Source organism: Rosa chinensis, chromosome 3 (genome assembly GCF_002994745.2).
Source record: "Rosa chinensis cultivar Old Blush chromosome 3, RchiOBHm-V2, whole genome shotgun sequence".
Classification (NCBI taxonomy): domain Eukaryota; kingdom Viridiplantae; phylum Streptophyta; class Magnoliopsida; order Rosales; family Rosaceae; genus Rosa; species Rosa chinensis.
The window spans coordinates 2,449,178-2,461,201 of record NC_037090.1 but is presented as its reverse complement, the minus strand read 5'-3'; the positions used below and the strand labels follow the sequence as shown (position 1 = coordinate 2,461,201).

Below are 12,024 nucleotides of genomic sequence, written 5' to 3'. Positions count from 1 at the left end.
AGCCGAAAATGGCCTTATTTTGTTTAACAAAAAAAAAATATATATATTATTTTTTTCTTCTCAAAATGTAGCTCAATGGTTATATAAGTACTACAAGACTCATTGTTTTTTATTGATCATATTTAATATATATATATATATATATATATTTATAGGAATTAACTTATAACATTTATTAATATTAGTTAAGGTGATTATATTCAATTAACTATCTCTCTAAATCTCCTAATATTAATTGCTGTATAATAAAGAAAATATAAATTAAAGAAATAAAGCTTACGAAATCAATTATAAAGAAAGAAATAAATTGTTTATTATAGAAAAAAGAGAAACATAATTAAAAAATTAAAAAAAATAGATAAATTATTATGGCTTATTCTGACGGGCTTAAAGGGCCGAGCCGAGTTTCCCTATTTTAGAAATGGTCGGGCCGACCCTCCCTACTGTAAGGCTGTAAGGGCCAGGTCGGGCTTCGGCCCTATGGGCCAGGCGGGCTTAGGGCCAAAGGGCCAAATGATGACCCATACTCAGGAATTTGATTACGAAGGGAGAAGATGAGTTTATGAATCAACTCCTCCGGAATCAAGAAGATTGATTCATTTCTTCTCCCATTCCCGTTGTCTCTGATTCATGATTATTTTTTATTTCTACTAAGTAAACGTGCCATCAATTTTGATGAAAAACAGCTCATAATTAGAATCAATTTGACTATTTTATTTGTTTTGTGATAGATTTATTGAGCTCAACCAACTTCTTTAATGTTCACCGCCCCCAAGGACTAATGCATCTCACCCTCCACATGTACATCTCCATTTGGCCAGTTACATACCCAAGCTTACTATAAAACGTCCTCTCAAATTCTAGTATTCTACACAAATCTTCCTAATTAATTTCGTTGTCTCTCTGAACATGATGAAGCAGAACCAGAGCAACCGGGTGGCTGTCCGGTCAAAGCTAACGGCAGTATCCAGCAGGCCGGTGAACCCGGGTACGATCCATTCTTTCACGGGTCTGGACCATGCAATGGCCCTGCACAGCGTTCACGTGATATTCTACTACAAGGAGAAGCTGTTTTCATATTTTGACTTGGACCCGTTTCGGGTGTGTCTCTCGGAGATCCTATCACTTTACCCGCCGGTGACGGGTAGGATAGTCCGGAGAGAGGTCGACGGTGAGTGGGAGGTCAAGTGTAACGATGCCGGTGTTAGGGTGGTGAAGGCCACGGTGGCGACAACACTTGATGAGTGGCTGGGATCTGCTGATGGGGCGGAGGAGAGGTTGTTGACGGCGTGGGATGATATGCCTCATGATGATCCTAGTTCATGGTCGCCGTATAGAATCCAGGTACTACTCCGATCCGGCTATTTCCCTCTCTTTTTAATGAAACAAAGAAAGAAAAAAGAAAGAAAATAGAAGTTTACGTACCTAAAAAGCTTCACTATTTCCTACTTTGTACATCAACGTCAGTGACTCGATGATTTTCTTTTTTTTGCCTATTGAAACCGGTCTCCTTGGTTCTTTTTAAGAGATTTTAAAGTTTTTAAATTAAGAAATTTAGTTTCATTGTGAGTGATTGAACTTCTAACCCAGATAGTTTATGATTTTTTTTATTCTTTCACCACTTTGATTACTAATTCCGAAAGGCATGAGGTCTTGAGCAATGATATATACTGCATGCATGAAGCCCTTAGATTTCCCTTAGGATTCAACCACAGTATGAATGCTTGTTTGGTCCCAAGGACTATATATGCAGGTTGGTACCAAAGATCAAGAGCTACCAGCTATGAATGGTTGTTTTTTTTTTTTTTTTTTGAAAAAAAAAATATCATTTTATTCCTTCAACTATGACTCAATTAACACTTTATTGGTCACATTATTTAGAAAAATATAATTTTAGTCTTTCAACTTTCACTGTGTTATTCACATTAATTAGTCACTCATTCATAAACGGTCAACTTTTCTATTAAATCTTTACAAATAAACTATTATTTTAAGGATACTTCTGTTAAAGGATAAATAGATAGAACTTAATTAGAGCTAATTTTATTTTACCTCCCCACTTTTTACACGTTAAATCAATTGTGACCATGCACTTTTAATTTCATCACATGTACCCCAGTGTTCTCTAATTTAATTAATCATGTCCAATCATTAATTTTTTTGTCAAGTATTTTATAAATTAAAAATGTGGGTCTAATAGGCTCTCATGTAGACCTGTAAATGGACCGGATTTTGATCCGGACCCGCTCCAGATCCGTAGCTATTAAACGGGTTTGGATCGAACATTTTGATCCGTTGATCCGTTAATGATCCGAATCCGTTAACCCGTTTAATAAACGGATCGGATTTGGATTTAGGTCGATCCGATCCGTTAATGATCCGACCTGTTTTAGTAATAAAAAAATATTATTTTTTATTAATATATTATTATTATTTTTAAAATATAAAATATTAAAGATTTCTAATATTACTTTTTTGCATAAATCTAAGAGGCAGTCTTCGTAATTTTATTTTTGACAATGTAATTTTATTTTTGGTGATACTCTTCATGTAGATCATGTTATTTTAATATTTTATTAATATCTTATGAGAGATTATGATATAAATTTAATATTACTATTTAAAATTTAAAAATATTTGAAATTATAAACGGATCGGGTATCCGTTAATCCGACGGATACGGATTTGGATTGAGGTATCAATGATCCGCCGGGTTAACGGAGGGGGTTTTGATCTAATTTTTTTTTTTAGTAAACGGATTTGGATTTAGGTCGATCCGATCTGAACCCGGTCCATTTACAGGCCTACTCTCATGTATGATGATAATTCACTAATGTGACATGAAAAATTATATTATATATGACAACAATTTCAAAATACATCACACAATAGTTGGCAAAGAAAGCCAAGGTTAGACAAGATTGATTGAACTTGATAAGTACAGGAGCACCCGTGATAAAATTAAAAGTGTAGAGACACAAATGATTTAGAGTTTAAAGATCAAGGTGGTAAAATAAAATTTGCCCTAAAACTTATCTTCTTTCTTTCTCATTTTTTCTTGATCTTCTTTCCTTTTTTTTTTTTCCCTATTCTCTCTCTCATGAGCCTGGATGTCTCATCTACACTTTTTCTATTGTTTAATAAACTAATTCATTGAACGAACTGAAAACAAATACCCCAGAAGAATTTCAAAAGGCAGATGAGAAGCCAAAACTAGCTAAACAGAGCATTAACTAGAGAATAAAAAAAATAAAAAATAGAGCTTTGAGGGGGCGGACCTGATTGAGACCGAGGTGTCCAAGTCTACGATGGCGCAATGAGAGGAATGAAAGAGAATAAAAAGGCTTAAATAGACAAGAGGCTCGATCTAGAAGGAAAGACTATGATAATAGAGGAAGGAGATTGGATGGTTTGCTACAGAACGATGGTGTTCTATTTTTTTTTTCTTTTAATTATTCTTAATACGTTTTTTGTAATCGGACTAAAATATCCCTAATTTTGACTGTATCAAAGCTTTAAAATTAAGTGATTAAAGTGATATACTTAAAAATTAAGTGATTAAAATATCAAATGACTCAAAATTAAGTGATTAAAGTGATGTTTTTTACTTTCTTCTGTTTTGAAAAGATGAATGCTTTTTCTTTTTTTTTATATGGAGAAAAAGCGGGTAATTGAAAGTAAAAGGGTAGTTGCAAGGTGACACTTGTCGATCTCCAGTGAGTTAATTTATCTTGGGAAGCGAGAATGATAAAGAAGGATCTAAGAAGTCTCGTGCCCCCTGGCCTGGAAATGCTTTGAATGTAGCAAAAGCAACCACCGACTGTGAGGGGTGCCATGCATAGACTGATAAAGAAGGACCTAAGAGGTCTCGTGCTTCCAGGAAATGCTTTGAATGTAGCAAAAGCAACCACCGACTGTGAGGGGTGCCATGCATGACATCAATCGTACACAACTGCGTCGACGTTTATTTTCTGGGGTTGAAATAGACGTATATGATCATCGAAGCCACCCACCAATTTAGGTAACTCGATTCAATTCTCACCCTATCGATAAGCAGACTCGCACAGTGGCGGAACCACGATACAAAAGTGGGGTGGGCTAATCTAAGGTTGCTTATAAGATTTTTTCTTTTTTTTAGTCAATAATGTTTCTAAAAATTTTAAGACACTAAGAATTAAACAAGGAATTTACAAAAATTCTATAAAGAAACACTTATAGAAAATTTACAAAAGAATGAAAGAAAATAGTAACCAAGAAGAAGGAAGGGAGAAAAAAATAGGGGAAAGAACAATAGAAACAAGAGAAGAAGGTATTGTAAGCAAAGAAGAAATGGAGAAGAAAATTGGTGAGAAAAAAAAAACCAGAAAAGAGGCAGAGAATACAAAAAATTGGGCAAGTGGGGGATCAAACTTGCCATAGGAAAGTGAAATATACTGCACTAAGCCAGCTGAACCAACTGCAGCTCCATGTAGAGGGAACCACATATGCAATATAAAACTTAGGAATAAATTTGGGTTGGGCTATAGCCCAAACAGCCTCCAACGTGGTTCCGCCACTGGACTCGCAGTAATTATGCACTTGAAAAGAAGAAACAAGAACTCATATATAATATATAGTTACGGCTAATGCTTAATCATAATTATATGATGTGATTTTGGATTGTTGTTTTCTGCTGACATTCAAAATTAATGGTTGGGGACCAATTTAGTTTTCAGGTAAAAAAGGTCATGACATAATACGGGCTCACAGTTGATCCTTTAAAGAGTTATGAGGTCAAAATGCTTGAATTAAATTAAAACTTTGATTTCTTTTTCATTAATTTAATTAAAATGAGTTTAAACTTTTAGAATAGTTTTTTTTTTAACAGTTTTGAATAATTAGTTTTTTTTTTTTATGAATGAGAGAGGACAAATCAATCCTCCCAAATTAAAAAAAGAAGATGTTTGAAAAACGACTAACTAGGAAGTACGACATGCTACATAATTATGATAAGTGTGAAAAAATGACATACTAGCTTGACAGTGTCTAACATGTTGAAAATTTTTGCCATAACCAAGTAAAGAACCTAGACAGAGGCTAGGTAAACCTGTAGCCCACCTCATTTATGTGAAAAAAGTACTTTGAGTACAAATTTCATATAAATCAAGCCAAAAATTTCTTCTAATCCTCCTATCTTAGCCTCTCATCCCCACTTTCCGGTTCTAACCTTTGCCCGACTTAGTCATTAATTAAGAAAATGATTTTAAATAAAGAACTTTTGCTTAAATTTTTAGAGGTGGACAATTTGTATTGAAAAAAGAGGTGCGGTAACCGCACCGAACTAAAACAATATCGTTTTATGCCCACACTACACCGAACTTCATAAAAACAGTTTGGTTGCGGTTCTAGGTCATAAACCGCCCAATTGAAACCAACCCGCACAAAATTTATTTTAATTCCTTTTTTATGTATTTGTTGTTGGTTCTATTCACCATAAACATTCAAATTTTAATGTTTGAGACTTTGATCATTGATGGAACTACTTGTAATATATAATTGCTATGTTTGAGACTTTGTTCAGGTTAGCAGTTTGCAAGTTGCTATGTTTGCTTGATAATTGATATTTATGTGGGTTTGTTAAGTGTTCAAATTTGGTATCTCTGCGAGTTGCTTGATATCTGGGTAACATTTGTAGATTTGTGTAGACTCTGAATGCATTGAAAAGTGTTTATGCCTTGTTGAAATTGTTAGGTAAAAATGGGCATTGTTGAAAATTTGTGTGGTCTTTTTGCTAGTTGAAATAAATAAATCAGTCCACTCCTAAACCGACTACTAGCACCAAATTGAAAAATGGTGTAATCGAAATAATCAGTCCAACCTTTGAAATGCAATTGCAGTTTGAAATATAGCCCAACCGAAAGAAGCAATTTGGTTGCAGTTTGGGCCTCAAACCGTGCCAAACCGCACCGTGCCCACCCTTATAAATTTCAGCAGTATTTTTTACTCAAAACTAACTTGAAAGTGCAGCCCACTCGATTTTTCAATTCTAATTATGTCCTTGTCATATAGCTATTAATTAATTTTATATTTCAGTTCACAACTTCATATGCACGTTTAAAGTACTAACGAAATAACAAGTCTTTCGCTAAAAAAGAAAAATAGAAAATAAAAGTCTTTGGTTTAACCATACTCATTATATATCTATGGAGCAGATAAACGAATTTGAAGGAGGAGGAGTAGCCATTGGACTAAGTTGCTCTCACATGCAAGCAGACCCAACTTGTGCGACCCTACTCATCAAGTCATGGGCCGAGACTCACCGTCGGGGGCCCGTCGTACACCCGCCTTCCTTTGATGACTTATTGGACTCGCCACTCACTCGCGGACTCAACATTCACAACACAAACACAAAGTCATCATGCTCTTATTACGAAGCCAAGTCCATGGCAGCACATACCCCATTAGTACTGAAGAAAATGGGCACAGCCACTTTCAAATTTTCCAATGAAGTGATCAAGCAAAACCTCTTAGAAATCCACCAAACATGCCCTGTTGCAACCCCGTTTGATTTGATGGCCGCACTCTTTTGGGCACGCATTGCTCGCTTGAAGCACCCAAAAAGTGAAAGCAAGCACTCCCTCTCCATTTGTGTTGACTTCAGGAAGAAGCTGCAGCTCTCTTTTGGGCACTATGGCAATGCCTTGCATTTTTCGTTGCTTTCATTACTTGATGTGGAAGAAAAGGAAGACTTGGGAGATGTGGTCGGAGCCGTGCATCGCCATGTGTCGAGTCAGGGGGAGGGAGAGTTTTGGTCTGCTTTAGACTGGTTTGAATCAAGAAAGGAAGAGGGAGGTCAGTCTGGGGCACCTTTTAGAATGTATGGCCCTGAGTTGACATGTATGAGCATGGAGCATATGGTTGACTTTCCTGGGATTACTAGGAATAAGCCGTTGATGTATACAGCTGTGTTTGATAAGGAGAACAGGCCCGTACACGTGTCATATCATGTTGGAAATGTGGAAGGGGAAGGTTTGATAATGGTGATGCCATCTCCAGAAGGAGGCATGGCGAGGATGGTTACGGTCACATTGCCGGAGGAGGAACTAGAGCAGTTATGTCAGGATGAAGCTATTTTGAGCTTAAACCCAATAATGGTCATAAGTGGGACGAGAAAAGCATAAATCTGCTGTTATATCTATCTTAAGGGAATAAAAGATCCTATTCTCATAAAAAAAGAAAAGAAAATAAAAGATACCAATGATCTTTTCATGTCCAAGGTAACTAGTCAATGAAGTGAATAGTTGCGACACAGTCAAGTCAACTCTCCACTCTAGACTAGACGCCATGTGTCCTATTTCTAGTGGTTTTATTAAGATTATAGTTAGAGATTATTACAGCTCTAAGATTGTATGGGGAGTGCTCACACTCAAGTGAGTGTGTGTGAGCCACATTCAGACATGTGTAAGTTCTCATGGTGTTTTAATATTAAGTTATATTAAATGAGACAATAACTATAAATGCTGTTTTGGATTCATTTTCTTCCATGTATACCCCTGAGTTTTCTTATCCCCCCAACAACCAAGTCATCAGCATAACTCGGCAACTGGACTCGGGGCCGAGTTGATTTCCACAGCATCAATGAGCCAAAGAAATTCTCAAACTTGGATTGGCCAAAAAATCTCAGGCTTGTTGTCGCATAAGCCAAATATTGGTCAGTAAGCACTGGCTGAAAAAGACATCGGGAGAGGAACCAATACCATAGCTCAGAGCTTGTTGGTAATGGGGTTCATGGGTTTCAAATTAAACAGGGATGGAAATAATATTATATTTCTTTGCACCAAAAAAGAACAAACAAAAATGTCATTCTCCCAAAACCTATATAATTGGCCTCTTTCGGTTCCCCTCCCAATCTATGGTTCTTCTCCCAATTACTGTTTCGCTGAAAAAATCTAAAGCTTTTCTGGGTTTCGGACGATGACAACATCATGACGGTGTCGATCGGTCGTCGTCCTCGGACATTTGAGACGATGAAGGGTCCTCTCCCATCCCGACTCTCTTTCATTCTCTAGACCCCCGGATTGTGATCTGAGTCACATAGAAAAAGTGAAAAACCCAAAATCAAAAATCGAATCTTTTCTTCTTTTGCGTTGGGGTTTTCTAAATCAGATCATAATAAATTGATTTGGGGGGTTTGATCAGCGATAGAAAGAGACAGAGTGAGTGACATGCGCGCGCAAAGAGAGGGGGGAGAGTTGAGTTTGAAGACGTGGGTTGGGGATTAATTTAATTGGTCACAAATGGGAAGTGAATACAATAAAGCGCATATATAGAAGAAAATGAATCCAAAACTGTAGTTATAGTTATTGTCTAATCTGTAATTTTTTTTTAAGGGAAAAAAATCAAAAATCAAAAATAAAATATGTGCAGCAATTTTCTCCACGTTCTGTGAAATAACTTCCCACGTAATTATTCACACCCGTAGAGTGTGTTTGGTGTCTAGTTTAATATTTAAACATCATGAAAACTTGATACATGTCTAAGTGTGGCTCGCACACAATCACTTAAGTGTGAGCCTAGCACAACCCAAGATTGTATTAATAGCAACCTGCTAGTCACACATCTTAATTAATTTTGATTTCATTCAATTTTACTTGAAGTTTGTAACTATCCTCTCTTTCTTCATCTCTATCAGATCTACGAGATTAGGGTTGCTTAACTTATTATTTGGTTCTACCGTAATTCTTCATCTCATATAATGAAATCTTCGAGTCTTCTTAGGACTTGTGACAAAGGAACTGTGATTTAGGGTTTACTATATAAGTGTGTGTGTGTATTATAATAGTTATATTTGGTATACAATACAAATACGTATCCTAAGATGATGTGATATACGATATAGACACAAAATCAACATTAAGATAAGTTAAGAATCTGAATACTTAGTTTTAAGTCCAGTCTAATGCAGTTCAAATATCACTATTAAGATTTTGATATTTATTTAATAAGGAGAAACGAGAACACTTTATTCATAATAAACTTGTGGAATTACAATGAATCTGTCATGGTGTGGCAGAAAGAAAATAAGTTTCACACATATAATACTACACTTACAATGAAAAATGGATATTCGAAGAAGTACAAGAATATCTCATATGGAATATCCCATATTTAACTTATCTTTGCCTCAATTAATACAAACATACTATTAATATAACTTAAGCTTGAGATGGACTAATTCAGAGTCTTTGGAGGAGTGTTGGCGAATTTCCATTGCACATGACTCGTGCTTTCAAAACTCTTATCACCAGCTACTTGGTCGAGTGGAACAGCATCAGAGATTTCTTTGAGGTCGTCTTCATTGAGATTTAGACTTAAGGAGCCAATGTTGGTATCCAAGTTCTTAATCTTTGTTGTCCCTGCATGTATATGTACGTATGTGGAAATTAGTTCAAAGTACTAATGAACTAACAAGATCAACTTATAATCTTTGTTGTCTGCCTCATTTAACTCGAAGATAAGGAAAAGTATACGTAAGTAGGTAACGACGAAGAGGTTTTCAGGCTCACCGGGGATTGGTACAACGTCATCGCCTTGGTGGAGAACCCACGACAGTGCTAGTTGAGCAGGAGAGCAATAGTGCTTTGTAGCAAGGCGTTCTATTGCATGGTATATGTTTCTGTTCTTCTCCAAGTTCTCTCCAGTGAGCCGAGGATGTGTGGCCTGGTATTACAAAATCCAAGATCATTACAAGCCTACAAGTATTCAAATGAATGCTACAATCAAATGCTCTGTTTCTGAATTACAGAGCTCTCTATTTTGACGTATGCTTTTCATGCTTTATACTTTTGTTCTAAGTTTGTCATAGAATTTCAGCTGAGATCAATGTGAGGGAGAAGACGATGTGTACCGCAAGAACATTTGGATCCAAACTTTCGACAACTGCTTTGCCTGCGAAAAAACCACGACCCAGAGGACTATATGGAACTATTCCAATGCCACGCTTCCTGCACCATGTGATGAGAATTTTAGATTGATGTACATGTGCCTTTTAGAGGCGGGTATAATAGTATGATGGAATAGAAAAACGCCAACATCTTGCATGAAATCTTTATCACATTCATATTGCAAGCCTAAACCCACACAATATGTACGGTGTTTATATCCATCATTTTCATCTCATACCAGCCCTCAGTCTCTATTTTTCATTTTTATTAGTTTATGTATCTCGTTTACAATACTAATTTAATCGAGCATATGAGATATTGGGAGAAATTAAAGAAATTCAATTGAGAATATGAATATTGTAAATATGCTTTTAAGATGAAATGTCATCAACTTCTTTAATTACTGATGAAGGTATCTCAATCCCAGTGATCAGAGTCAATGTGCATGATGTTGTTTGTATTGATCTTTATGACTTGTACTCCTAATTTAAATATATAGCTTACGAGTAAATGGTACTGGCAACAATCATTGCATATATTTAACTTTTTTAACACCGATAAAAAGAATTGTAAATTTTTTATTTTAATTTTTTTGAGCAATTTTAACCTTTTTTAAGTATTCATATAGAAATTAATCTTGAAATAAATTAATTATATACCTGCAAAGTGGAATAATCTCTTCTTCAATATCACGAGTCCAAAGTGACCACTCCATTTGTATAGCTGTGATGGGATGAACTGCATGCGCTCTCCTTATTGTGTCTGGACTAGCTTCGGATAACCCAATGTACTTGATCTTTCCTTCTTCCACAAGTTTCTTCAGCTCAGCCATCTTAAATCCAAGAAAAAAGAGGAAGTATCATATATCCATCTGGGGTTGTTTTGGATCCTCTTAATTGTTTTCTATATTAGTATTATGCATACATTCAAATGAAAATTACATGCATGATTTCAAGCTTACAGTTTCCTCTATTGGCACCGTTTGGTCGATGCGGTGATAATAGTAGAGATCAATGTAGTCGACACCAAGACGCTTCAAGCTAGCCTCGCAACATGACCGGGCATACTCCGGAGTTCCATTTGCCACCAGACGAGGAGGTCCTCAGCTTACAACACCAAACTTCGAGGCTAATTGAACCTTCTCTCTTGGCAACTGCTTCAAGGCCTAAAACAAAAACAGACAGAAAATGACTTTGATAATAACATAGTTTAGCAACAAAAGTTCACATTGCATCAGATCATCTCTCGAAAACATTTGGACAGATGCTTTAAGAAAAGTTCACCAGTAAAGGTGTGACGAAATATGTATAAATATCTTTCATACCTTGCCAACAAGAATTTCATTGGCATGATCAGTTCCATATATATCAGATGTGTCAAAGAACGTGATTCCTTTGCTGAAGGCATGCTTTATAATGGAGATTCCATCCTCTTCAACACCAGGATACTTGGCAAAAGTCAAACCCATGCATCCAAACCCCAATTTTGAAACCTGAAGTTAATGCAATTGGAAATTAGAAATAAAGCAAAAAGAAATGAAAAGAAAAACTTTACCAGGAATTAATGAAAATGCAGGAGGATTATATCTTACCTCCAACCCTTGAGTTCCAAGTTTAACCTTTGGGATCTGTATTTCCTTCTGTTCAGCCATTTGCTCTCTCCCTGCAAAAAATTACTATTGATTTGCAAAACTGGTAATGGGATTTAGACTCAAACTGTGAAGAGTAAAGCTCAAGATTCACAAAACTCTTTAATTTGCTGTGTTTAGGATTAAAGTTGGCCATGTGTATCTCTGGTTATATATATGTACTCATACACTGACAAGTGACATCACTGACTATGTCATATTATCTGGTTCTATTTAGAACACTACGTCACTAGGCCTTTTCTTTTGGTAAGTGATTGTGTCACCATGTCACTACTTGACAATTGACATCACTGCTTATATCTTTGCTTTACTGTGCTGTGTATTTTCCATCCATAAATGACGTAAATGATATTCTAATCTAAATATTAATCAAAATGGAAAGAAATTTACTTGGAACTCAGTGATTTAAGGTCTAAATCCAATCAGCTAGATTCTCAGTCTAGGAATTTCTGT

At 35.9% G+C, this 12,024-nt stretch overlaps 2 protein-coding genes across 2 annotated transcripts; one reads left to right on the top strand and one right to left on the bottom strand.

The window, feature by feature from the left end:
• Window positions 1-859: 859 nt before the first annotated feature.
• On the top strand, window positions 860-7,490 carry LOC112195434 (protein ECERIFERUM 2). Its single transcript, XM_024335873.2, has 2 exons — window positions 860-1,344; window positions 6,192-7,490. Exons 1-2 carry the CDS (start codon window positions 910-912, stop codon window positions 7,158-7,160), a joined length of 1,404 nt encoding a protein of 467 aa, XP_024191641.1. The 5' UTR covers window positions 860-909; the 3' UTR covers window positions 7,161-7,490.
• Window positions 7,491-8,972: 1,482 nt separating this feature from the next.
• On the bottom strand, window positions 8,973-11,678 carry LOC112195220 (perakine reductase). The gene is given in 7 exon segments (XM_040516170.1): window positions 8,973-9,395; window positions 9,546-9,699; window positions 9,887-9,983; window positions 10,583-10,755; window positions 10,885-11,088; window positions 11,248-11,415; window positions 11,515-11,678. Coding segments are annotated over 7 exon segments (1,041 nt in total). The 5' UTR covers window positions 11,575-11,678; the 3' UTR covers window positions 8,973-9,210.
• Between the last annotated feature and the right edge of the window lie 346 nt (window positions 11,679-12,024).

Excerpts from the sequence above, each read along its gene's own strand:
- LOC112195434 (XM_024335873.2), top strand. The coding sequence starts at position 910 with ATGATGAAGCAGAACCAGAGCAACCGGGTGGCTGTCCGGTCAAAGCTA. Across the intron at positions 1,345-6,191 it reads GGTCGCCGTATAGAATCCAG|ATAAACGAATTTGAAGGAGG; the intron begins GTACTACTCCGA and ends TCTATGGAGCAG.